At 51.9% G+C, this 27,571-nt stretch overlaps 1 protein-coding gene, 1 non-coding gene and 1 pseudogene across 2 annotated transcripts in view; 2 read left to right on the top strand and 1 right to left on the bottom strand.

The window, feature by feature from the left end:
- The first annotated feature begins 6,735 nt into the window (after nt 1-6,735).
- The window catches only part of C18H6orf132 (chromosome 18 C6orf132 homolog), a 41,740-nt gene continuing 20,904 nt past the window's right edge, over nt 6,736-27,571 (top strand). The window contains exons 1-2 of the mRNA XM_049764939.1: nt 6,736-6,883; nt 19,584-19,690. Of these exons, the coding sequence (XP_049620896.1) occupies nt 6,736-6,883; nt 19,584-19,690 (255 nt within the window). The remainder of the gene's footprint in view (nt 6,884-19,583; nt 19,691-27,571) is intronic.
- On the top strand, nt 14,346-14,451 carry LOC125996732 (U6 spliceosomal RNA). Its single transcript, XR_007491413.1, has one exon. It is a non-coding gene; the product is annotated as a U6 spliceosomal RNA (small nuclear RNA).
- On the bottom strand, nt 23,822-23,940 carry LOC125996953 (uncharacterized; annotated as a pseudogene).

Below are 27,571 nucleotides of genomic sequence, written 5' to 3'. Positions count from 1 at the left end.
TCACCTTCCTTGTCGTTTCTCATAAGGTTTAGATCATGGATGGGGGCCACTCCTTCATTCTTTGTTCTTGACTTTGTGTGGCCACATTGGAGATTTACTGCAACATGATGCTTCTGGCAGGAAGGGTGATCTTAGTTCTTTTTTAATGGGGTGGGGGGTCAGCCACACCCAGCAGTACTCAGGGGTTACTCCTGGCTTTGTGCTCAGAAATCGCTCCTGGCAGGCTCGTGGACCATTTGGAATGCCGGGAATTGAACCTGGGTCTGTTCTGGGTTGGCCACATGCAAGGCAAACGCCCTACCACTGTGCTATCACTCTGGCCCGGGTGATCATAGTTCTAAACTCTGTTGCCTTATTACTTCAATTTTCAAAGAGAAAATACATGAATATGACTTAAATTTTGAGAAGGGTGGCTAGGGAGTAAAGGGTTGGAGCACAGACTTAGCATATTAGATTTCCCAGTATCAAGTAATCCCTGAGTACCACCAACTGTGGCCCCCAAGCTATAACATTAAAAAGTGTAAGAAGGGGGAAAAGTGGGGGCCGGAGAGATAGCATGGAGGTAAGGCATTTGCCTTGCAATCAGAAGGTCGGTGGTTCAAATCTTAGCATCATATATGGTCCCCTGAGCCTGCCAGGAGCGATTTCTGAGCATAGAGCCAGGAGTAACACCTGAGTGCTGCTGGATGTAACCCAAAAAAATGAAAAAAAAAAGGGGGGGGAATGTATAAAAAGGGCTGGAGAAGGCTGGAAAGATAGTACTGGGTCTAACGTGCTTGCCTTGCGTGCAGTTGACTAGTCAACACTACATGTGGTCCCCTGAGCACAGAGCTAGAAGTGAATCCTAAGCAGGTCCAGTACAGCCCCCAAAAGAGGGGTTTTGAGACATAGCTCAATGGACTGGAAGACATGCTTTGCATGTAGTAATCCTGGACCCCAACCCCAGCACCAAATGATTTTGAGTATTGTCAGAAGTAAGCACTGAGAGCCAAAGTGGGTAGGGTAAATACCTTGCATGAGGCAGACCCAAGGTTGATCCCTGGCATCCCATATGGACCCCGAGCACTACCCGGAACCATTCCCTAAGCATAGTCAGGAGTAACCCCTGAACACCACTAAGTGTGGCCTAAAAAACAAGCAAAAGTAAGCACTGAGCCACGTAGCCTCCTCCAACTGCCAGGTGTGGCCCCAAAACACATAAACTAAAAACACCCAAACCAAACAACCACAAAGGATAAAAAGGCCTCCTGTGAAAATTCTCTCTTATTTGCTCCCTTCCACCCTCATGAACCATGTTCAGAGGTCAGTATGATAGCACAACAGGTAGAACATTTACCTTGTATGTAACTGAACCTGGATTCCATCCCTGGCATCCCATATGTTCCCTGAGCCTGCCAGAAGAGATTTTTGAGCTCAGACCCAGAAGTAACCCTTGAGCACCAGGTGTGGCCCCAAAACAAGCAACAACAAAAGAACTACTTGGTTCACTTGGTTCTGGTATATCTTGCCAGAGTTCTCCATGTCAATACAAGCCAAGATCACACTTCACCAGCTCCACCCTGTCACAAATGGCAGCGCCCCACACTCACCAGCTGTTTTGTCAACCTCTATCAGTTGATCTTGGAGATAACTGGACACCATTGGCTGACTCGTTGGTTTCTGGAGCTGCCTTATTCTTTTTATTTTTTATTTTTTATATTTTGTGGTTTTCGGGTCACACCCGGCAGTGCTCAGGGATTATTCCTGGCTCCATGCTCAGAAATTGCTCCTGGCAGGCATGGGGGACCATATGGGACGCCGGAATTCGAACTGATGACCTTCTGCATGAAAGGCAAATGCCTTACCTCCATGCTATCTCTCCGGCCCCTGCAGCTGCCTTACTAACCTATTGCATAGCTGTGCCCCAACTGATTGAACCACTCACACCCTTCTTGCTGAACCAACTGGATTGCCTCCCATCTTACCAACTGCCCTTTAAGCCCACCCACCTGGCCAAACTGGCTATGACCTTCCTTGTACCCCACCCCAACTCAATTCCAGCTCCACCATCCTGAGTGCCTCATGAGGCCCAGCAGCCCACCCCAGATTCTCCACTGAGCTCCTCCTCTGAATTTCCTTCCCATACTCTCCTTCACTCTCTCCATTTTCCCAGTGCTTGAACTTAGGACCATAAAGAAATATTCCTTCTCTAGGGGAAATGGCTCAGAAATGACAAAGTCCCTTGGACAGAGATTCTTTTCTGCTGAGATTGGTTCAGGTATAGAAACACCCAAGGTAAGAGGAATCTCATGTTTGGTGGGGTAGGGGCTCTAAAATAAAAATCTCCCTATGTCATGCCTGAATCCCAGTACATTTGGCTGGGTTGTGATGATACCAGGGTGCGAGAGAGTGTGGGAGGTTCCTTGTACCTTAACTGGGTGCACAGTGGGAGGAACGATGATGCAGAGAGAAGACAGGACAGATATATGTGTATGCCCCAGACTTTGAGGATTCCCTTCCTATTAACAGCCTTGTCACCCTTCTCTGGCCAGCTCAAGCCTCAGTTCTTTCAAGAAGCCTTCCTGGACTGCTCCCGCCCACACTGCCCTCCAAATACTGCTGTGTGTGTAGTGATAGCAACCACGGTTCTCTCCTTAGTCATTCATTCCCTGCTACCTTGACTCATAAGTATTTTGTCCCCGGAAGGAAACTCCAAGTTCTTCTGTGCTAGAAATAGTTATTTTCATCTCTATTCTCCAGGCACCCCAAACCTAGCACTGGCCAATTGTACGAATCTACACAAAGTTCTTGAAAGAAACAGGAATTATTCTGAAATGACATGTTAGTGAGTAGAGAGGAGAGTTGACCACATGGGTGACCCACACACAAAAAAACTGGGGTAACCCAGAGTTTAAAAGATGCTACTTGGAGACTGGAGAGATAGTACAGTGGGTAGGGAGGTTGCTTCGCATGCGGCCAAACCAGGCTCAATCCCCCGAATCACACAGTCTCCTGAGTGGACCCAGTCAGCCAGCAAGGGTCGACTTCCACCCTCCCAGAGCATTTGAGACCAAGGACATTCTCTCCAGTTGATGACTAGAAAAGAATGGGTCCCAGGCTTCTGACCTGAGGCACTTTATTCCATTCCAACAATGCTTATATCGGACAAGAAATATTGGGATACGTGCAGGGTGGCAGGGACACAGACATAGCAGAAGCATAGCCAGGGGGGAGTGAGGTGCCAGGGAGAAGATAAACATCAGTACTGGGCTGAAGAATGTTTCCGGAGCAACACAGTAGGCAATAAAAGCGACCTGCAATCTCCCTTAACCAGAGATCTCTGGAAGGAAGGAAGGAAGGACTGCCTGGAGGCAAGTCTGAGAGTAATCGTGGATCATGGGGAAAGGGCAAGGGCCCCTTGCTTCGTGCTGTCCTTCATCATCTCTGTAGTGGTCTCTGAAGCTCTTGCCTCCTGGAGAATCCCTGGAACAGTCGCTCTATGGAGTTCTATCCACCACGTGGTTTGGGAACAGAGTCCCCTGTGCACCTTCAGGAGTAACCCCTGAGCACTATCAGGTGTGCTCCCCCAAAATGATGCCCCTTGAGGAATCCAAGAGATAGGACAGCAGAACCACAATTTGATCCCCAGTACCACGTATGATCCCCAGAACACTGCCAAGCATTGTCCCTGTACACTGAGCCCTGAGCACAGCTGAATATCCTCCCCATACATAAAATCAAATAAAATAAAGTAAATTAAAAAGTAATATAAAAGATCGTCCTTGGGCCAAGAGATGTTCAATGGGGGCCAGAAAGATAGCACAGCGGTGTTTGCCTTGCAAGCAGCTGATCCAGGACCTAAGATGGTTGGTTCGAATCCCGGCGTCCCATATGGTCCCCCGTGCCTGCCAGGAGCTATTTCTGAGCAGACAGCCAGAAGTAGTAACCTCTGAGCACCGCCGGGTGTGGACAAAAAAAAAAGAGAGAGAGAGAGAGATGTTCAATGGGTGAGCACATTGTCTTGCATGCTAAGGATCTGATCCCTACAGCAGATCACGGGGTCCCTACAGCACTGCTGTACAGCACTGTCAGCACTGTCCCCACAGTAAGAGCCAGGTATGCCCTTCAAACCAAGAACAAGAAACAAAAAGAACAAATAAATACGAGAGGTTCCTGACCCTCCCTCCCCATGTGTGCCTCAGTCCCACCCCTCCCAGTGGGAAAACAGTGACCTCACAGCCACAAACCGCAAAGGGTCACTGCAAAGTCCAGTGTCTCTGAGAGCTGAAAAAACTGTCAGTCAGTGTCCAGAATCACAACCCAGCAGGGCAGGGAGCCGGCACTGGGCTGGGGGTTGGAACATCACACTGGGCTCCATGGGAAGTGCAGCATAGGAAGTGTGTCCTGGGTGGTTACCAGGCTATAACCATGACCACCAGGAGATGAGAGAAGTACTGGGTCATAGGAGAATGTCTGTTTTCTGGCAAGGGCATGTTCATGCTGGGAAGAGAGACCAGAGAGTCAGTACTTTCCACTTCTGCAAAAAAAAAAAAGGGATTAAAGTATGTGCAGGGGAAATTGAGAGAGGGTGGCGGAAGACTGAGGGGGTAAGGAAGGAGAGAGGAGGAGCGATGGGAGATTGGGGGAGGAAAAGAGAAAGAGAAGGGAAAGAGTGGAAAGAGTGGCTAGAGTGGGGAGAGGAGGAGAGGGGGATGGGGAGGAGGAAGGAAGAAGAGAAAAAATAATTGAGGGAGGAGGAAAGAGGGAGGATAGAGGGGGGAAATTAGATAAGGGGGAAAGAGGAGAGGGAGGAGGACAGGCAGAGAAGGTTAAGATGTGAGATGGGGTAGATTCAGGAGGAGAAAGGGGGGATGGGGAGAAGTGAGATTGGGGGTACAGCTGTACAGTGATTTAAGTGACTCCACTACAAATATTTTTAAATGAAAATAAAGCCTTGAGCATGAAAAACCTAAGATGTCAGTGGCTGAGAGAAAGAGAAACACTATCTGCTGGGTCCCTTAGTCGCCATCCATGAGGTTTTCCAGACTCGCCCTCTGTCCACTCCTGGAATTCAAGCCACTTCCACAAACCCCTGCAGGACAGTCAGGACAAGCTCAGTCTCCTAAAGGGGGTTCCTTTCACAGACCTGGAGAGTCAGCTGAACCCTAACTTTGCTTCACCCACACTGAGGTGCATATTTGTTGAGTTGGGGAGCTTAGGCCACACCTGTCTGCTGAGGGGTCATTCTTGATGGTGCTGGACACCATATGCTATTTTAGGGGTGGAACTGGGGTCCACTTCTTCCCCAGCTGTTTGTAAATGATAGAAACATTTTGAGGGGTGGGTTCACACCTCCACCACTGTACTCAGGGATCCTGTGGCCGGACTTGGGAATCCATTTGTGGTTCAGGGGCTCCAGCGCCTGTGGGACTCCTGCAAGGCAAGCACGGTCCCTCCTCACTCACTGTGCTATCTCTTTGGTCTCGTGATAGGCACTTGAAGCCAGAAAGATAAAAGAACTTGATGTGCCGAAAAGGCCAAGATTTAGTCAGCCCGCGTTCCGCTGGTGCAAATCAATCCGGATATGCCGGCTTTCTTTCTCATTAGGTGGGTCTGTCCTTCTGCTATCGCTCTTCCTCCTCGGCCTTGTTTGCATGGGCATTTCCTTATGGCCCTCGAAGTTTCCTGAACTCCAAGCTGGGGGGTGGGGGGGTGGGGCTCCAGCCGGCTTCAAGTGGGCTATGGCTTTGGCCAGCCAATTCCCCAGAACCGGATGCAAGAGTCCCTCTCTCCCTGTCAGTTCCACTCTGAGTGTGTTCCCAGGATGATCTGGGTGCCTTCAGCCCAGTCCGGGCCTTGGGGTGGGTGGGTGAGTTGTTGGAGGAGGGTCAGAAGGGGCACTTCCTTATGGCCCTGGAAGTTTCCTGTACCCCAAGCTGGGGGGCCCTCCAGCCAGCACCAAGTGGGCTTTGACCTGCTGGTTCCCCAGAGCTGGGTACAAGAGTCCTCTTCTGTCCCTGCCTATCAGTCCCTCTCTGGTGACCTGGTCTTGAACCAGGGCTTAGATACTGGCCCCTCCAGCCCAAACCTGGCCACAAGGGTGGGTGGATGGGTTGTTGGAGGAGGGTCAGGAGGGGCATTTCCTTATGACCCTCCAAGTTTCCTGGGTGAGGGGCTCTGGCTTTGGCCTGCTGGTTCCCCAGAGCTGGGTGCAAGAGTCCCTGTCTATCAGTCCCTTTCCTGTGTTCCTAGGATGACCTGCTCTTGAAGCAGGGCTTAGAAACTTGTCCCTGCAGCCCAGGCCGGGCCTCCAGGGTGGGTGGGCAGGTGGAGGAGGGTCAGGAGGGCCGGGGCGGAGCAGGGGCTCGACTCCCAGGCTGGGCGTGGGTCCCCAGCCCACCGGCCGTGCCCACAACGGCCTGCTGCGGAGGGAGGGAGGCGGGCGGACGGGCGGGCGGGCAGGCGGGCAGGAATGCAGCCCGGGGAGTTGCGTGGCCAGGCGGGCCGGCCTGGGGCGGAGCCGGGCTGGGCGGCAGCCTCTTACCTGGCCAGGTAGCTCGCGTCGCATTTCCCGCGAGGAGAGTCCAGAGCGCCCGCAGCACCTGTCGGCAGGCCGGTGCCCGGCGTGGGAGGCCGGCGGGGCCATGGCCTGGTAGCGCGCCCCGGGACACCCGCCGGGGCGAGCAGGAGTCGGGGCCGGCCGGGCAGGCGAGGGGCGCCGGGTCCCGCCCCGGAGCCGCCCCAGCCCTGGGCAGCATGAAGAAGAGCCAGACGGTGCAGGGCACCTTCAGCAAACTCTTCGGCAAGAGGCATGCCCCCCCTGCCAACAGCGCCTCCCTCTATGCCACCAACCCGCCTTGGATCTTCGCCCAGGAGGCCCCCGACGAGGGCGCCCGGGATCTCGGTGAGTCGCCCCAAGGGCCAGGCCCCGGGTTCGACTCCCCGCGGGTCCCCTGGGCGGGTGAGCCGGGCACCGACACGTTGGAACCTGCTGGCCGGCCAGCCGGGGAAGAAGCTGAGCCTGCAAGGGAGGCTCCGGCAAAGGAGCAAAGGGCTTGGGGAGTGGGGTGGTGGTGGGAGTTTGGGGGTGGTGACAGGCAAGGAGGGGATTGTCCCCCGAAAATCTGGGGGGCCCTCTTGCACTCTGAGACCGCTCCCTCCTGTCCCACTGTTTTGTGAGATTGGGGCTTCCTGGTGTTTGCATCCTCACCCTTACCCCAGTCCTGTTGGGTCCCAAGGGTTCCCAGGCCTAAGGGCTATATTAGAAGTGGGGGGTCCCTGCCACCTTCCTCCTGAGCCTCCTGCCTCTGTTCTCCCCGCCACCAGTCCCTAGCCCCGGCTTCTCTGGGGCTTCCAGACTTTAAACAGGTAAACACAGAGGCTGCTATATACTTGACTGAACAGGACCGCCCAGAGAAACTCCCTCGTAGGATCCCAGCCTGTGCCAGACCTGGGTGACTTAGTGGAACTTATAGGTTCTTGTGGGTTTTTTTTGTTTTTTTCTTTTTTGTTTTTGTTTTTGTTTTGGGGCCATACCCGGCGGCACTCAGGGATTACTCCTGGCTCTGTGCTCAGAAATCACTCCTGGCAGGCATGGGAGGACCAGACGGGATGCCAGGATTTGAACCACTCTCGGTCCTGAGTCTACCAACTATGATATCTCTCTGGCCAGGATTCTTGTGTTATGTCTGTGGGATCAGATGCAGGAACCCAAGAAGAGCTGGAGGAGGCCAAGGAAGGCTCCCTGAGCGCCAGCTGTGGCCTGACCCTGCTTGTAGGCACCTGGAAGCCTGGGGGCTCCAGCTGGGACTCCCCTTACAACCACACTTGGGTCCTCTCTCTAACCCTCTTAAACACCTAAGCACTGAGGAGAGGAACTCACTTCTGTGTCATATGACCCAGGCTCAGGGCTCCAGGGAGACGGCCCCCTCTAGCTGTAGCACCCCAGCCTTACTGCAAAATATGATCTCTGACTTTTAAGGGCCACTGACTGCTCTGTGTGTATGATGGGGATACATACGTGTATTCCAGTCTCAGTTCCTGTGCTTGAATATGGGTCAGTGCCCAGCTTCTCAGGGCTAAGACCCAGCACCAGGCTGCCAAATAGGGTGCTGCCCAAGTTGTTGGGCTTAAGGGAGAACAGCTAACAAGATGTCTCTCGACCCTCTGAGGGGGTCTGAAGGGAGCAGGGGAGAGAGCCAACTTCTCAGGGGGCCTAGAGGAGGGGAATTGATTCCTGCACTCAGCAAAGAGGCCATTGACAGGAGGCTGGAGGCAGGTGGAAGGAACTTCCAGCACAGGTTTGCTGGCTAGTTTCCTTTAGTGAGACCTGCCAGTGAGGCAAACAGTGTCCATCCCTTCCCAGTCTTCAGTTGATTCAGTAATTTCTCACCTTGCTTCTAGCACAACATATTGCTCCTGTTTGACAGGGGAGACACTGAGGCACAGGATGGTTAAGTAACATGGCCAAGACGCTATAGCTTGATGTGGTCACTACAGTGATTTCTTGGCTTACAAAGTTGTGCAACCACCTGCTTTTCTGTGATGCCCTGATTTTCCTCCTGGGTCAAGCTGGACTCTGTAGAAGGAAAGCTAAGGGGTGAGGGATCGAACATGAGTATGAGCTGCCCTGAGAAGACCCACTCCCAGCTATTACCCTGGTCCCCCCCTCACACACACCCAGTTTTCTCCCCTTACCAGAAGACCAGGGCAATGCCTTAGTTAGTTCTCTGTGCTTGTGTGTGGACAGCTGGTGGGAGTCAATCCCCGATGAAGAAGAGAAACACAGTGTCCTGTCACACCCTCAGCCAACTGCTGCCTTCCCCGACCTGGGCAGGGCTGGAGCCACTGGGGAGCAGAAGGGGACTCGGCTCTTCCCATTCCCCAGGGCAGGGCCGGGCCCCCGACTGACTCAGCTTGGTGCCACCCTGCACATGGAGGGCTGGAAAACAACCTGCGCCTGGCTGGATGGGTGCCCTGTGTTTCCGGGGTGTTCCATGGGGTGCCCTGGGTGTGGCAGAGGCGCTCCTCCCTGCTGAACTGGACATGCATTTGGAGTTGGGGACAAAGAGGGGCCAGCATGAAAGATTCTAGGATATGATGGAAATACCAGGCCTGCCCTGAAATCTGGCCTCTGTCACTCGTGGGGTGGTTTAGCCACTGGCTGGTTTGTAGTTGTCTCTTTTTTTTTTTTTTTTTTTGGTTTTTGGGCCACACCTATTTGACGCTCAGGGGTTACTCCTGGCTATGCACTCAGAAATCGTCCCCCTGGGACGCCGGGGGATGGAACCCGCTGTCCGTCCTACGCTAGCGCTTGCAAGGTAGACTACCTTACCTCTAGCGCCACCTTCCAGGCCCCTGTAGTTGTCTCTTATATTAAATGGTGTTGTCTAAGACTGCCTCCTGATTCTACGAGTCTTTTTATGGGTTAAAAAAAATGAAAGTTCTAAAAAAAAAAAAAAATGAAAGCTCTTGGGGCCAGAGAGATAGAATGGAGGTAGTGCGTTTGCCTTGCATGCAGAAGGACAGTGGTTCGAATCCCATATGGCATCCCATATGGGTCCCCCAAGCCTGCCAGGAGCAATTTCTGAGCATAGGACCAGGAGTAGACCCTGAGCACTGCCGGGTTTGACCCAAAAACCCAAACCCCTCCCAAAAAAAGAAAGCTCTTGGGGCCTGAGAGATAGCATGGATGTAGTGCATTTGCCTTGCATGCAGAAGGAAGGTGGTTCGAATCCTGACATCCCATGTGGTCCCCTGAGCCTGCCAGGAGCAATTTCTGAGCATAGAGCCAGGAGTAAGCCCTGAGAGCTGCCAGTGTAACCCAAAAAACAAAACAAACAAAAACAACAACAAAATGAAAGCTCTTGGAGCTGCAGCAGAAGAATAGTAAATAAGGAGCTTGCTATGCACCAAGCTGACCCAGGTTCAATTTCGGGCATCCCATATGGTCCTTCAAGGACGTGTGAACATAGAGGCCCCCAAATGAAAACTTTAAAGCAAGGGTTGGCAAGTCTAAGCCGATCCTGGCTCAAATCTGGCCCCATGGCCTGCTTTTCTAAGTAAAGTTTTATTAGAACAGAGCCACACCCATTATTTACTTAACTGTGGCTGCTTTCCTGCACACTGATAGGGCAGCTTAGCCAAGATTGTGGGGTCCATTATCTGCAGCCAGAAGTATTTAATTGCTGGCTCTTTACAGAAAGCAAACATCGAAGTTCACGTGATTTATTACGATCGGGACATTCCCGGCTTTGAGCACTTGCTCTCCTTGCCTACCTTGTTCTCCTTCCTAACAAGGCATCTTGAAGATCAGAGGAAACGACCTGAAGACTCAGGGAGGTCAGAATTAGAACTCCATAGGGCTGTGGGTCTATGGCCTTCTTGGAGATACTGGCTGGCTCCAGATGAGGTATTGGTGCCGACAGAGGATGAAACAACTCAGTGTAGGGATGTGTAAGAGCATTTAGGAGGCCTCTCCCTACACCCCTGTGACTTTGTTCATATAAAAATCTGTTTGCTGGTGGGGCAGGAGTGGTGGCGCTAGAGGTAAGGCATCTACCTTGCAAGTGCTAGCCTAGGATGGACCAAGGTTCGATCCCCCGGCATCCCATATGGTCCCCCAAGCCAGGAGCGATTTATGAGCTCATAGCCAGGAGTAACCCCTGAGTGTCAACAGGTGTGGCCCAAAACAAAACAAAACAAAAATCTGTTTACTGGGTAGGAGCAATAGTACAGCCAAAAGGGCATTTGCCTTTCACATGGTTGACCTGAGTTCTATCACCAGCATCCCATATGATCCCCCAAGTCTTTTAGGAGTGATTTCTGAGCTAGGAGCCAAGAGTAAGCCCTGAGTGCTACCTGGTGTGGCCCCCAAACCAATAAATAAATAAAATAAAAATCTTTTTGCACAAGACAGATTGGGGCAGCAGGTACAAGCCCAATAGTCAAATTGTGAAGAGGGCAATAGGTAATTTTTTTCTCCCTGAATATTTATTACAATAATTCTTCTTTTTTTTTGGGTTTTTGGGTCACACCCAGCAGCACTCAGGGGTTCCTCCTGGCGCTATACTCAGAAATCGCCTCTGGCAGGCTCGGGGGACCATATGGGATGCTGGGATTTGAACCACCAACCTTCTGGATGCAAGGCAAGCGCCTTACCTCCATGCTATCTCTTCAGTCCCCATTATTACAATAATTCTTAAGAGGGCTTCGTTCTTAGCCTTGCAATTGCAGTCATAATTAAGCCTCCCGCCCTCCCCTAGCCCACAGCAGCGTCTTAAAAGGCCACCCAGTTGTCTTTTTAAATGCATGAGAAAGCAGATGGGATCTTGGTGAAGGTTGAAATGATAAGGAAACCAGGCAGCTGAGACAAAGCCTTGGATTCCTTTTGACTTCTAGAATTCACTGAGCTCCCTTTCCCTCCTTGCCACTGCAACTACTTGTTTACTCTGTATGTTTGAGACTCTGTGTGTGTGTGTGTGTGTGTGTGTGTGTGTGTGTGTGTGTGCACGCATGTGTGCGCATGCACCTTCTTTCTCTTGATGATTGTACATATATGTAGATCACTTGCATTACTCAACCTGGGACACTTTGTTCTCAGGCTCCCAAACTGTTGGTTTTCTTTTTTTTTTTTTTTTTTTTTTTGGTTTTTGGGCCACACCCGGCAGTGCTCAGGGGTTACTCCTGGCTGTCTGCTCAGAAATAGCTCCTGGCAGGCACGGGGGACCATATGGGACACCGGGATTCGAACCAACCACCTTTTGGTCCTGGATCGGCTGCTTGCAAGGCAAACGCCGCTGTGCTATCTCTCCGGGCCCAAACTGTTGGTTTTCTTTGGGCAGCTTGGAGACCGCTCAGTTTTACCCCTGCCCCATTCCCCAACCCCCCCACCTGGGGAATCCTCTTCCCCCTTAACACACTGTAGAGCAAAGGGGCCTGACTCAGTGGTCGAGGAAAACCTCGTTGTTCCCTAGGGTGCTGCCCGTCCTGGATCTCAGGTTCTGTTAAAGGGCAGACTAGGAGGCGGTGCCCAGATTTCCGGCTGGGGTTGGCCTCCTCTGGCTGAAGTACAGGGGTGTGAAGGAGACTTGTTCGCTCCCCTCCCTGGAGGTGTGCTGTGGTTTGCTCACACACACACACACACACACACACACACACACACACACACACACACACACACACACACACACACACACACCCCTTTCTGTCCCATTATATAAGTGCCTCTGGTGCCTGTGGGTCAACTTCCGGAGCCCTTGACCCCAGTAAACTGGCTACGGGGCGTCTGCCTCTCCAGGGAAACACATCAAAAACAATTTCATCCCCTTCACAATGATCAATTATTTATGCAACCCGGCAATAGGCCCAGCAGTCTGTGTTTTCTCCATGAGGCAGAAGGCTCAGGTAGATTCAAGGAGTCAAAGTCAAACATTTGAGCTCAGGGCTGGCCGGGAAGAATGCTGCTCCAAGCTCACACAAAGGGACTCAGGAAAGCTCAAAGCGCAGTCTGATGCGATGGATGCTGTCATCCGGGGAGACCTGGCGCTGCTCTGCAGAGCACACGGGGGTTGGCAGCCCTAACCACCTAGCAGAGGGGCCTGGGGGCTAAGCTCTGCCCTGCAGGCCCAAGCCTGGCTCCTCCCTCGACACCCCTCCTCCTCTGCCCTGTGCTGCCCGCTGCAGCCTAGCCCAGCCCGGCACTGCGTCCCCTCTGCCCTTGGACAAAGGCCTCTCTCTGTGGTGCTCCGGCCGGCCTGCTGGGGCTTGCTGGGACCGACTGGCCTTTTCAGGTTTCTGTCATGTGGACCTATTAATCAGCCAGCAAGGGCCTCATTAAAGCCTTTTGTGGGTTACACGTACATGGCACCACCCCGACCCCACCCCCATCTTCTCCCGTGAAGGGCCAGCCCTCTTTCAGAGACCACAGATTAGGCGCCCTACGTGGGTGAGATGGGGGTTTGGGGGGGGGGGGGTTCGGTTTATAGTTCTAGGTTTCTCTACTTAGAGTTTGAGTGGGGTCACCGCCTTCCTGCTGAAGTCCCGCCCTCCCAAGGCCCATGTTAGTAACCCTCACCTCAGCCCTGTCTCACCACCTCCATCCTCTCCCCTAGTTCTGTCTTTCTTTCTTAATTTTTGGAAGCTTCCTGCAAAATAGGAGTGATCATGCCCATTTGACAGGTAGGGAGACTGAGCCGGAGAAGATTTTTGGAGTCTCCTTTGGCCTTGCAGAGAAGGCCAGATTTGGGGTGTTGTTGGGCCTCACCAACTTTCCAGAGTGTTTCTGGGAAAGCAGGAGATGGACAGAAGAGGGAGTTTCCCCATTCTTTCCCCAATGTGCAGACACTGAGCACAGGGAACTGGAATCTAGCGTCAGATGCCTCCATCTGTGAAGCCTCAGGCAGGACACCTAACCTCTCTGAGCCTCTGGGTCCTCTTCTGCCCAACAGGAATAATGAATGAGCATGTTTCCTGCAGAGGTGCCCAGGTGCCGCAGGCTGTCCAACACCTTTCTGACCTCCACCTCCTGGGCAGCACTGGGGATGGGGGCAGGGAGAGAGTAACTGGTCAGACTTTCAACCCTCAGCTCTAGAAAGGCTAACTCTGGATCAGTGACGGGCTGCGACTGCCCTTGGACCTGGTGTGAGGCGGAAGCTTATGCTGAGCCATCAGTTTTCCCATCACTTCCACACCAGCAGCAGCAGCACCCTTGACAGAGTCCTCTGGGCCCACGGGAGAAGCAGCAGACGGCATAGCAGAGTCTAGAACCAAGTTCAACTTTCCCCTGTGCTGTGGGGCCTGTAGTCACTCTTGCCCGTACGGACCTGTCTTCCCAACTGTGAAGAAGTCAGCCCCAGTTTTGGGGGTACATTTTCTCTCTGACCAAAAAGCAGGGGCCCCACCGCTCATTGGTTCTCACCGTGGGTCCAGGGGGGTTTACTCATATGGTGCACGTGGTATGATCTGATTCAAGTTTTGGGCCAAACCCTAGGTAAACTGAGGTAAGATGAGGCAGAGAGGGGGAGAAAGAGCAGCAATGACTATGATAGTCAGCTGTGGAACATGAGGTTTTTTTAGATGCTATGCTAACCTCTCATCTCATTCATGTCACATCCACTCAGCCGTTTAGCTGACATTTAGCAGAAATGAGGGAAGAGCCTCATAGAGATCTAGAAATATTCCCCCAGTGGAGACATGCAGAGCTTGCCACGAATGCTGCTGACCCAAGTTCAATCATTTGTACTAGTAGGATCTCTCAACCCCTACCAGAGTGTTTCCTAAGCACAGAACTTATCTGATGCTCAAGAGAAGGCACTGAGCAAAGTCAGATGTGGCCCAAACAAAAAATAAAAAGAAAAGAATAGAGGGTGCTCGCTTCGGCAGCACATATACTAAAATTGGAACGATACAGAGAAGATTAGCATGGCCCCTGTGCAGTTTGACACGCAAATTCACGAAGCGTTCCATATTTTTCGCAAACTACAATAAATGGTGAAACATCTAAAAAAAAAAAAAAGAAAGAAAGAAAGAAAGAAAAGAATAGAGGGGCCAGAGAGATTGCATGGGGCGGGGGGAGGACTATATCTACATGGCAGACCTAAATTCAATCCATAGTCCTCTGAGCACTGCCAGGTGTTTTGTTTTTGGGCCACACCCAATGGTGCTCAGGGCTTACACCTGGCTCTGTGCTCAGCAATCACTCGCGGCAGGCTCAAGAGACCATATGGGGGGGCCGGAGAGATAGCATGGAGGTAAGGCATTTACCTTTCATGCAGAAGGTCATCAGTTCGAATCCCGGCGTCCCATATGGTCCCCTGTGCATGCCAGGAGCAATTTCTGAGCACGGAGCCAGGAAAAACCCCTGAGCACTGCCGGGTGTGACCCAAAAACCACACACACACACACAAAAAAAGAGACCATATGGGGTGCCAGGGATCAGACCCAGTATGGATTAATCCCCAGCATGCACCCTCAAGCACCTCTATATTGTGGCCCCCAAGACTTCCTCTTTTGGAGAGGACAGATTAGGCCACAATTGGCATTGCTCAGAGCTTACTTCTGGCTCTGTGCTCAGGGATCACTACTGATGGGGCTCAAGGAATCATATGCAGAGCTGGGGACTGAACTGTATTCAAGGCAAGAGCCTTAGTTGCCGTACTAACTCTCCAGCCCCACCCACCCTGCCATTTTGTTTTGTTTTGTTTTGGTTTGGGTTTTTTGGTCACACCCAGCAGCACTGGCTCTATGCTCAGAAATCGCCCCTGGCAGGCACAGGGGACCATATGGGATACCGGGATTCGAACCACCGTCCTTCTGCATGGAAGTCAAACACCTTACCTCCATGCTACCTCGCCAGCCCCCATTTTTTTTTATTCTTCTTAAAACATTTATCAGACTCTGGTTTTGTCTGTTGGTCTGAGCATCAGCAAGACTCCTGAAAGGATGTCCAGAAAGAATGCTTTTTGCCTTTGCCCATTGCCTTCTGTGGCTCATGGTCCTACTCTGTTTTGTTTTGTTTTTTTGTTTTTGGGTCACACCCGGCAGTGCTCAGGGGTTATTCCTGGCTCCAGGCTCAGAAATTGCTCCTGGCAGGCACGGGGGACCATATGGGACGCCGGGATTCGAACCGATGATCTCCTGCATGAAAGGCAAACGCCTTACCTCCATGCTATCTCTCCGGCCCTCATGGTCCTACTCTGTCCTCAGAGCCTAGAGTGCCGGTCTGATGTCCCACATCACAGCCTTTGTCTCTCCTTCCCACCTGACCTTTCCACCTCTGACCCTCAGCCACCCCTCTCAGAACTGAGCAATGAAATGAGGTTTCCCAGAGGCACCCATGGCCTTCCTCCTACCTCCAGTGTGACCACTCTCTTCTAATAAGTTCCCAGAGAACGGCTGAATTCCTAGAAAGGACTTTCCTGTAAAATCGTCACAGACCAAACAAGAGAGCCACTGAGCAGGCCTGAGTCACAGCCTGAGGTGGGTGGAGAGCCCAACACCTTGACCTGGGGAGGGGCAGACGGCATTCCACCCCCTTTTCTGCCATCCCCTTGCTCGGGGCCTGGGCCAAGCAGCATCACCTCCCATCCTTCCCAGCACTGCTGCCTGGTGAAGCTATCCCTTTCAGCAGCACCCCTGCCCCTGGCACCCCCATCCTCCCTCCCACAAGCATCCACAAAATGGCAGAATTCTGATGCAACTTATGGAGGTTATGATGCAGGGTGCCCGAGATTAGCCCTGGGCTGACAACCGGCTTCACCACTTCCTCTGAGCACATAACTTGACTTCTCGGTGCCCTGGTTTCCTTCTTGGTAGAAAGGGAAGATGAATGTCCTGATTGATCGAGACTGTTGGAGATAATTCAATAAAGGAATAACAGGGACTTGTTTACAATATCCATGCCTGCTGAGAAGGCTCCCTGGGTTTCATCTCTGCAAGAGTGGGGTCTGGCTTCCAAAGCTTCAGAACACATACAGCAGCTCTTCATACCATAATAACTCAACTGGGGAACCCCTAGGAGACCCCAGCACTGGTACCAAGATAACCGCAGTGTCTCACAATCACTGTGTTGCCCTGCACTTCATCTGCACTGCCCCTCCTGGGGCACATCTGGAACTTTGGTGTGCCATGGCACCACTGGGAGAAGCTCCTGGGAGCACTGGTGCCTTGTGTGCAGATTCTTGAAGCCAGTGGTAGGAAGGTGGCTTGCAGGAGTTGTTGGGTGTGCCCAGTTATCTCTATTTTGTCCTTTCTGATGAAGCCCAGATTTGCACATTTTGGAAGACTACATTTATGAGTGCTCAGGAGGACTGTGTCAAGGTCCAGGGATCGAACCTAAAACCTGAAATTATCACAGGCAAGGCCTGTCCACCAGAAGCCCTTTAAGGTCCCTTCTCAGGCCCTAGTTCTGGTTCCCTGCATTCAAACCCACTCCTGCCTCCTGCTACCCTGTTTCTCCAGCTCAGGGGTAGATCCTGGGAACCAGAAAGGAGAACCACAGGTGTCTGGAGCATCTGAGGCACACAGCACAGGGAAGCCCCAGGAACTAGTTTGTGGGTTTACTCTTTGGGTCTCTTTTCAGAAGTGAGGAGGCCAGGGATAAATGTTGATCAGTAGTAAAGCACTTGCCTAGATGTAGACGTGGAAGACCTAGGTTTCATTCCTGGCAACACACACAGTGGAAAATCTTAAATATGCCCCCTTCCTAGGCACTGGCTCTCTGGCACAGAAAACTTGAGTAGCGCTCCGAGGAGCCTTCATAGTACTTTCCCGTGGCCCACCCCGAGTGTGTGGTTGGCTCCTGATTCCAGGACTCCCTGCAAGCCCAGCCTCTTTTGAATAAATCGTTTGGCTTTCTTGCAATGTTTTTTCCCTAAAATCAGGCGCAAGGGAACATTTGGTCCCAATTAGTTCAGTGTTCCTCCTTAGTAGGTTCTGACTAACTGAAAATTTTGATCTTCCTTCTCTTTCTTGCCTGATTGCAGAGGAAAGGGAAAGTCTCTCAAGCTCTGTAGAGTGGACAAAAATTCTACTTGTGGGGTCTGGAGAAATAGGACAGCAGATAAGGCAATCAGCCAACCTGTGTTCAATTCCTGACACGTTGTTTGATTCCCCTGAGTCCTGATAGGAGTAATCCCTGAGTGCAGAGCCAGAAGTACCTTAAATCCTGAGCTCCACTGGGTGTGACCCAAAAGCAAACAAAAAGTTCTGCTCTTTCATACCCGACAGAGGTCCTTGCCTCTGGGAAGGAACAGTTGATCCTGGATGGCATGTCTCCCTTTTTGGGGGTAGGGGGATCTGGCTCAAATCAGTGTTCAGGAGGTCATTCCCAGGCTTAACAGGGCTGGGGGCCACTGGGCCTCAGCATGCCAGGCGTGTGTTTCCACAAAACTTTTTGGTTTTGAGGAGTCAGGATTGAACCTGAACAAGGCACTCAGCCACATCCTGGCCTCTGAAATTGTTTTTGTTTTGCTATGGTTTAGGAGCCACACTCAGTGGTGCTCAGAGATCAACCCTAGTGGAGCTCAGATTATTTGCGGTGCCATGGATTGAACCCAGGTCAACCGGGGTTAGTCACCTCTCTCAACCCCTGTACTCTCTTGGGGCCAGAGCAATAGTACTGGTCAGACTTTTTGTTTTGTGTTCGGCCCATCCAAGTTGGATCCCCAGCACTCTATATGGCCCTTGAGCACCACTAGGAATTTTTGTTTGTTTGTTTGTTTGTTTGTTTTGTTTTTTGTGATTTTTGGGTCACACCCGGCTGTGCTCAGGGGTTTTTCCTGGCTCTGTGCTCAGAAACTGCTCCTGGCAGGCACGGGGGACCACATGGGACGCCGGGATTCGAACCGATGACCTTCTGCATGAAAGGTAAACGCCTTACCTCCATGCCATCTCTCCGGCCCCTGTTTGTTTGTTTTTGGGCCACACCCGGTAGCTCTCAGGGGTTTCTTCTGGCTCTCCGCTCAGAAATTGCTCCTGGCAGGCTGGGGGGCCATATGGGATGCCGGGATTCAAACCACCATCCTTCTGCATGCAAGGCAAACACTCTACCTCCATGCCATCTCTCTGGTCCCAGGAAATATTCCTAATCTCAGAGCTAGGAATAAACTCTCAGTGCTGAAAGGAGAGGTGTGGCCCCAAAACAAAACAAAACAAAGCAAAACAAAAACAAAAAACCTGTACTCTCTTTGGCCCTTGTCCTTCAAAATCCTTGTGCATGCATGAGCCAGGTTCTGAGGGAAATTTGTTGAGAAAATGGTAATGGTTCCTCCCACTATAGAAACATGGGCCTAGAATTACAAGAGGAAATTTCATCTTCTCTGGGGAAAGTAACCAATAACATGTCAGCCCCCTTTGTCCTCTCTTGTGCTGGCCTTGCATGCACTCTGCAGCAGCCCTTTGACGGTGCTATTGTCATTGCTCCTGTTGCACAGAAGGGGAAACTGAGACTTCGGCAGGCCAAGCAACAGGGCCAGTCTGGGTCTGGACTGGGCCTTTTCCAGGGTCACATGGCCCCTGCTGGCCTTCTACTTCTATGCTATCCTGAAGGCCACATCCCATGCTTGGAGCCACACGTGCATCCGGTGGTGGTGTGGGGTGTGACCTAGAAGAGTCTTGAAGGAGAGGTTTGGGCCACTGCGACACACCTCCTCCACTCTGCTTGTTCCAGATTAGAAATTCAAACACTTGAGAGAGAAGCCGACCTGTTTTCCTCTTGCTCTCAGAGATAAGCTTTAGCTGGGGCCTAGGCCAAATCTCGGGGCCCTTTGAAGATGGAGGAGTGGGGGCCAACTTGGGCGCCCCACAGCTGGCAGTGTGGAGGGGTGGGAAGGGTGATCCGGAGAAACGTGGCTGCTGGGGGCCATGAGTCCCAGGAACATAAGGGACCATGAGAAACATCCCCCAAGTCCCTTCCAATTCTGCATGGGGGGCCACAATCACACCCTTGAGGCTCCCTGCCAGATCTCACTGTTACATAAGTGAGCTGAGTCAGACCCAGGCAGATGGCAGGGCTGGGGTTCTGTCCTGGGACACACCGCCACCCTCAAACTCCTTTTCATGAGCCTCTGGCCTCCAGCTCACCAGTCCTCTCTTTGTCTCCCCAGATGGCATCTACTATGGCGAGGGTCGGTTTAACACCGTGAGTGAGTCAGGCACTGCCACTCTGAAGGCACGGCCGAGAGTGCGTCCCCTGCTGACCTTCCTCCCGCTGGTGAGTACCTTGGGCCCAGGGCTTGCATGCACAGAGGGCAGCCACACCTGCCCAGGCTCAAAGGCACGAGTATCGGCCTCACCCCGTCTCTTCCTGATGTGCCAATCCCAAATGGCACCCGAGCGGAGTCATGACCGAGGTTCAGGGCATCAGGACTGGGATTTAAGGCTGTCTGTCAGCCCTTCCAGAGTGAAGGCCAAGGAGAGGTTGTGCGTCTCTTGGGCACAGCAGCAGCTCAGCAGGGGTGCCTCCATCTAAGCAAGATTCGCTTTCCACAATCACTCATGGATGTCTGCTCTTTGCCAGGTCTGCACTGCAGGCTGGGATGTGGAAGTGCTGGAGTGGCCTTGTTGCTCTCTAGGCACAGAGGGGGGGAAAGGAGAGTCAAGGGAGGCTTCTTAAAAAAAAGAAAAAGAAAAAGGGAGGCTTCTAGGAAGAGGTGACTCCCAATCTGTCATGAGGACAAACAGTGTTCTTTTGGGAGAAGGGAGAAGGGAATTAGGACAGATTTATATGTCTGAGGGTCTGAAAGTGCAAAAATGAAAAAACTCCCTTCTGTTTTTTGATGATACAGAGATGGAAAATGAGTGGTCAGAGTGACAGCACAGTGGGTAGGGCATTTACCTTGCATAGGGCTGACCTGGGTTCAATCCCTGGCATCCCATATGTTCCCCCAAGCACTGCTAGGAATAATTTTTGAGTGCAGAGTCAGGAGTAACCCCTGAGTGCCACCAGGTGTGGCCCTCAAAAAAAAAAAAAAAAAAAAAAAGATAATTGAGAGAGATGGAAAATGACAGCAGTGTGACAGGTTCCAGTCACCCGAGGCGAGTGCTGGGTTTCTCTGATAATGACAGTCCAGTCCAGCCCAATAGAAATAGCCATGTAAGCTCATTAGTCATTTAAGACCTTTTAGCAGCAATAGTAAAAAGAGATAGTATAGGAGTTAAGGCACTTGCTTGGCTATGTAGCCAATCATAGTTCAAATTCCCAGCACTACCTATGGTCTCCTGAGTACTGAGTCCTGCCAGGAGTAAGCCCTGAGCACTGTCAAATGTGGCCCCCAAAGAAACAAACACGCTTCTGAGCAGCCACATGGAAGGCAAAGAGGAACAGAGGCAGAGAGACAGTGCAAGACTGGAGCGCTGCAGTGGTCCCTGATTTGATATCCAGACCCACAAGGTCCCCTGAGCACCATTGGGGTGGTCCTGGTGGTGCCCAGCATTGTTGGACCAGAGCAGCACTAGGCTGACCATGACTGGGGGTGTCCCTGAGCATCTCTAGCTACTGCATGGGAGACATTCCTACCGCAGCACCCCAGCCTGAGCCCCCAAGAAAGTTAAGAGAAAATAGGTAAAATTAACGTTGGCACTACATTTAACCAAACCGAACCTATTCAGCAGATGGTCGTTTCAACGTTTAATCAGCAAAAGGGAACTTATAAAGACATTTGCCATCCTTTCTTCATGGTCTTCAAACTTGGGGATGGGAGTCTCTTGGAACAATCTCTCCTAATTCTGACAGTAACATTTCTTTTTTTGTTTGTTTGTTTGGTTTTTGGTTTTTGAGCCACACCCGGCAGCACTCGGGTTACGCCTGGCTCTGCGCTGAAAAATTGATCCTGCCATGTTCAGGGGACCATATGAAATATGTAATATGCTGAGGATTGAGCCCAGGTGTGTTCTGGGTCAGCGGCATGCAAGGCAAACACCCTACCGATGTGCTATCACTGCGGCCCCTGACAATAACATTTCAAGCGATCTGTTCACCTTTGTGATTGGTGGCTGTGGTTTTGAATGATCTTGAGCCTGGCCCTGATGGGGCAAGACGGTCACTGGGGTCACAGGATGGTCAGAGCTCCAAGGGGGTCTGTCCTGCCCAGGCCCACGGGCACATCATACTGGGGCGAGTTCTCAGGGCTCCTGGAAAGCACAGTTCCAGACACCTGCAAGCCTTGCCAGGCCCAGTCCCTCCCTCTTTCCACCACCAGATTTCTCTGGCCTGACTCACCAACCAGACCCTGATTCAACATGGAAGAGTCTCACATACTTCTCCTTAATAGCTGCTGAGGTAGAAGGCTGAGCACACAGATTTCTGGGAGAACAACCTCAAGTCGTAAAAGCAATTAGCAGGGGCCCCGGAGAGCGCTCAAAGGGTTTCGAATGTGGGAGGCTCCTTTGATCCCCACATGACATGGTACTATGAGCACTACTGGGAGTGGCCCTGCAAAGCAAACAATGATTTATAAATAATAGCAAACGCATGAGCATTATAAACAAATAGAGGGAGAGCAAGAGCAACACTGCCCCCAACACAAACACCTATTTCCAGACATCCTTAAAACTATCCCAGGGTTCATCGATTCTTTTTTAATTAGGCTTTTAATTTCATTTCCGATTGCTGAAGGTGAATGAGTCTGTCCCGTCGCCCCTCACAATTTTACTCGCAATTACAGTGTGGTGAACCTAGGACAGACACACCCCTACCTGTTCTGGCTCTTAATGTTGAAATAACTGCCTGTCCGTTACCCCTTGCATGCTCAGGGGCACCGCCCCGCAAGGGTTTCTGCCACTCAGCTGGCTGCCTTTGATTGGTTGTGGGACCAGGGCAAGTTTTGTTTTGTTTTTGTTTTTTGGATCACACTCAGCGGCGCTCAGGGGTTACTCCTGGCTCTGCACTCAGAAGTCGCCCCTGGCAGGCTCTGGGGACCATATGGGCTGCCAGAAATCAAACCAGGGTCCGTTTCAGGTTAGCCTCATGCAATCGTGACCACTGTGCTATCACTCTGGCCCCCGGATCCTCTGGTTTGGAGCTGACCTAGGCTCTCTTCTGCCTTACTCCTCTGCAGAGGAGTTGATGTGGGCGGGGGGATGGGGGTCTCCCTCGACAGTGGTTTGGCGACTTGATGGGCTCGGATCCTAGCAGGAGGGGAGCTCTGAGACCTCTTTCTAGGAGACATCCTTCTGGGCAAGACTTTGAGCCAGTTCCAGGAGCTGGGGGCTTCCCCCAGCAAACTCATGACTCTCTAGGGAGAGCGAGAGAATGAGCTTGCCCACTGAGAGGGGCCACCACACTGTCAGCTCCAAGGCATATAGGCAGGGATTGAATGCAGAAGGTTCACCCTACAAAAAGAAAATCAAAAAAAAAAAAGTTCACCCTAGAGCTGGATCAGTAGGACAGCTGGTAGGACACTCGCCTTGCAAGCAGTCAACCAGGGTTCGACCCCTGGTGTCCCATATTGTCCCCTGAGCACCACCATGGGTGATCCTTGAGTGCAGAGCCAGGAGTAACCCTGAGAATCTCCAGATATGGGCATAAAAGGAAGAAAGGAGGGAAGGAAGAATGAAAGGGAGGGGAAAAGGAAGGGAAAGTCCAATTCATAGTGTGGCGTAGCAGAACAGGGAAGGTCGGTGGAGCAGCAGGCTTGGGGCCACCCACAGCTAGGATCTTTTATTCATCCCAAAGGGCTGGTTTGTGTTCTGTGTTCAGTCACCTTAGCAGACAGAAGTCTATGACTTTGGGGCCGGGTAGGTGGCGCTGGAGGTAAGGTGTCTGCCTTGCAAGCGCTAGCCAAGGAAGGACCGAGGTTCGATCCCCCGGCGTCCCATATGGTCCCCCCAAGCCAGGGGCGATTTCTGAGCACATAGCCAGGAGTAACCCCTGAGCGTCAAACGGGTGTGGCCCAAAAACCAAAAAAAAAAAAAAAAAAAAGAAGTCTATGACTTTATTTGGGAAGGTAGGGGTGTTGGGTTAACTCGGCTATGTTCAAGGGTTATCTCCTGGCTCTGTACTCAGTCAGGAATTACTCCTGGCAGTGGTCAAGGGGAGCACAGAGGATGCCAGGGATTGAACCCAGGGCAGCTGTGTGCAAGACGAGTGCTGTACCAGCTGTGCTATTGTGCCAGTCCAGAAATTCCAGACTTCCTTGGCCTACTGCCCTCTTTACAGAAAAAACTTTGTTATCCCACCCCCTCCCTCTTATTGCACCTGAGGCTTCTACTGGCCACCCCGGATCTCTTCAGCATTGGGGTGACCCATATTGGGAAACACTGGTTTTGAGAAACTCCCCAGCTGGGAGCTGCTTTTATGAGCCCCCATTTTGCTGAGGAGACACAAGCACATAATTTCTTTTTAAGCCTACAGCACCCGGTATTCCCAGGCGGTCTCCCATCCAAGTATTAACCAGGCCCGACACCACTAAGCTTCCGAGACCAGACGAGATCGGGTGCATTCAGGGTGGTATGGCCGTAGACACAAGCACATAATGGGAAAGGAACTTGCTTATGGTTACAGATTCTGCATCGAAAAGGGCTGGGATTTGAAAACTGGAAGCCAAGCTCCAGAATCCAAGTTCTACTCAGGCCTGCTGGAGCTGCCTCACACCCTAAACCAATTCATCTTTTGTGTTCCAGCCAGCAGAACCACCTCCATTAGTGATCCACTGTCCAGTGAAGGGCCTGATTTGCCTGTTTGGGTGACAGATTTCTCCCAGTCCCTAACACACACACACACACACACACACACACACACACACACACACACACACACATTTTTGCTGCCAAGTTCTGCAGAGGCTTCCCATGACCCAAACGGCCTCTTACAGATGCTCCTTTAGATTAGAAACCCTCGGCCTGGTGGCCCAGATCCCGAAGCCATCTTGGCACTCCTGACTCAGGTACAAGAACTGGAACAGTTCTCATGTCCTTCTCCGCCTGCTCCTGGGCTAAGAGGAATCTGCCGTCTCTTCCTCAGGCTCTGGGCCACGTCCTTTGCCTTCTTCCAGCTGGGGCAAGAGAACAGGAAACCCCAGCGCAGAGCATGCGTGGCTGCAGGGCCACACAGAGATACATGTGCATTCTCCCACACTCCAGTCCACAGAGTCAGGCTGGGTGGGGACCTGGGCTGGTGGCCCTGCCCTCCTCTTCCTTCCCACATTCAGAGGGCACCTTCTAAGCCAGGCCTCCTTGGAGCAGTGGAGTGCATCGTGGCAGCACCCAAGAAGCCAGGACAGGGGCTGGGAGATGGTGTCAAGGGACTGGAATGCACGGGGCTGAAGAGATAGCACAACAGTAGGGCGTTTGCCTTGCACACAGCTGATCCAGGAGGAATGGTGGTTCAAATCCCGGCATCCCATATGGTCTCCAGGTCTGTCAGGAGCGATTTCTGAGCGCAGAACCAAGAGTAACCCCTGAACACCATCAGGTGTGACCCAAAAACAAACAAAAAGGAATGGAACGCATGCCTGGTCCCCAGCACCACCAGGTGTCATCCTGCTAATCCCCAAACCACATTGTCTTGGTTTGTTTTGGTTTTTTTTTTTTTTTTTTGGTTTTTGGGTCACACCCGGCGTTGCTCAGGGGTTACTCCTGGCTGTCTGCTCAGAAATAGCTCCTGGCAGGCACGGGGGACCATATGGGACACCGGGATTCGAACCAACCACCTTAGGTTCTGGATCGGCTGCTTGCAAGGCAAGCACCGCTGTGCTATCTCTCCGGGCCCTACATTGTCAAGAGTGACCCCAGACCCCCCTGAGCACTGCTTGGAAGGGCCCCATCCCAAACACCTCCCCACCCCCAAATAAACCAGAGCACTGACCTGGCAAAGCCCCCAGCTCTGGGCCATCTTCTAGAAGTTTCCAGGTGTCAGCACCTACACCCAAGCTGCAAGGGTTAGAGGTAGGAAGACGGAAGCAGTCAAGGCCGGGGGTTGATGGGTGCTTCTGCCAAACATCACCCACCTGGTGTGCAAGTGCTCCCCAAGAGGACAAAGCTGCCCAGGGCACTGAAGCTTCTAGAGGTGGTAGTAACTCTGGGTGCAGTTGGGTGTTTTCTGCTTGTTCATTTAAAATAGTTTTTTGGGGGGTTATTTATTTTTTTCCAGTCAAGAGAGAAGTAGGTTTGAGGACTGAGACGTGATCTTGTAAGTTTCCAGCAGTCACAAACCAGTTATGCAAAGGTCCTGGGGTGCCCTTGCTTCCTGGAATGGGGCCCAGATGATCTCCAGTGAGCTGGCACTTCTGGCTCTGTCAATGGGCTGTGGGAGAACTGAGAGCCAGTATAGTGGGTAGGGCATTTGCCTTGCATGCAGCAGACCTGGGTTCGATCTCTGGCACGATACATGGTCCCTGAATCCAGCAGGAGTAAACCCTGAGCATAAGCAGGGTGTAATCCAAAAACTAAACAAAAATATTGTGCGGAGTGGGGGGGGGCAGCAAGTGTGATAGAACAGCAAGTAGGGCCCTTACCTTGCTTGTATTTGACCTGGGTTTGATTTCTGGCATCCCCAATGTCTCTGGTGCACCACCAGGAGTAATTCCTGAGTGCAGATCCAGTAGTGAGTCCTGAGCACCATTGGGTATAACCGAAAAACAAAAACCAAAAATAATTATTTTTCAATTCTCTATTTTGGCCCAGAGATCTCTCACAGGGAGATTGCCTCTGGGGTTTGAGGGCATGTTTTACATGTGGGATTCCCAGGTTTGGTCCTCAACACGACATGGTCTCCTCAGCACCTTGCAAGAGCAGCCCCTAGAATGGCTATATCCCCCTCTATATCCCCCTCTTTAAAAAAAAATCACAAAAATATTGGGAGCCAGGACCAGAGTGGGTAGGGTATTTGTTTGCCTTGCACGAGGCTGACCCAGGTTTGATCTCTGGCATCCCATATGGTCTCCTGAGCCTGTCAGGAGCTCTTTCTGAGTGCAAAGCCAGAGAAACCCCTGGGTGCCACGAGATATAATCACAAAACCAAAATATTGGGACTGGAGAGATAGTATAGGAGGTAAGTCAGTTGCCATGCATGTGGCCAGTTTGGCCTGACTCTGGTTGGAATGGCCAGCGTCATAAATGGGGTCCCCAAACAAAAACCAAATCAATAAAATGACAAAAGAACTCCCTGATGGAGGAACAGAGAGTGTTCCCCGAGAAGTCAGGCCCCTCACAAACATGGATTGTGCCTTTCCCCCTTCTACCCTGGGTCGTCAGGACCAGCTCAGCATATGAGCAGAAACAAGGGACTAAATTCATCATGGCCTCTCACTTGCCTGGGCACTTCCAGTGGCAGCGATCCACCTTTTGGGGCCTCTTCCACTGAGGCTCCCTAAAAGCAGAGCTCTGAGGACCCCCTCAGCATCCGAGGGCCGCCCCAAGGTGTGAACACACAACTTTGCGTGGAGGACAGGCAGCACCTTACACCGTGGATCCCTCTTCCAGACCCTTGGTCACTCCCCGAGCACTGTTTCTACTCCAAGAGAGCTGCTTCCAGAGAACTTCCTGTTCTGAGAACTAGGAAGAACTGGAGCAGCAGCTGAGCTTCAGAACTGGACAGGACTGGGGTTCACAGAGCCCAGGCAGGGAAAGGTAATGCCCAGCCACATGCTCCTCAGAGACCAGGGCAGCTCCCGCCTAGTCAGCTTCATCTAGTCCTGTCTGTACTGCTGAACTGGGCCCTGAGGGAGAAATCATTTCTCCCCACTCCTTTTTTCCTTTTGGTTTTTTAGCCTCACCTGGTGGTACTCAGGGGCTATTCTGGGCTCTGGGCTCAGAAATTACTCCTGGCAGCCCCCAGGGAACCTTATGCCAGGGATTGAACTTGGGCAGTCATGTACAAGTATTCTACCTGATGTACTCATCTGGACTCTCTCCTCACTTCCTTTAATCTCCCACGGAGGGACCCACCCAGACCTTCAGACAAAACTTGTCTTGGAGCTTTCTCTATGTCCCTACAATAACTGGTTGTACGGAAGCTGATCTTTCTTTTGGGGTTCCCCTCTTGCCTTCCCTGGCCTGAATCAAACTACCCCCAGGGTGGTGCATATGAGGAATTAAAGTGCCAAGGTGGCCAGTGTGAGGAAACTGGAAGGACAGGCCTCTAGGGGTGCCCTGG

Source organism: Suncus etruscus, chromosome 18 (genome assembly GCF_024139225.1).
Source record: "Suncus etruscus isolate mSunEtr1 chromosome 18, mSunEtr1.pri.cur, whole genome shotgun sequence".
In the NCBI taxonomy this organism is placed as follows: Eukaryota; Metazoa; Chordata; class Mammalia; order Eulipotyphla; family Soricidae; genus Suncus; species Suncus etruscus.
This window is presented reverse-complemented; position numbering and strand designations above follow the sequence as displayed.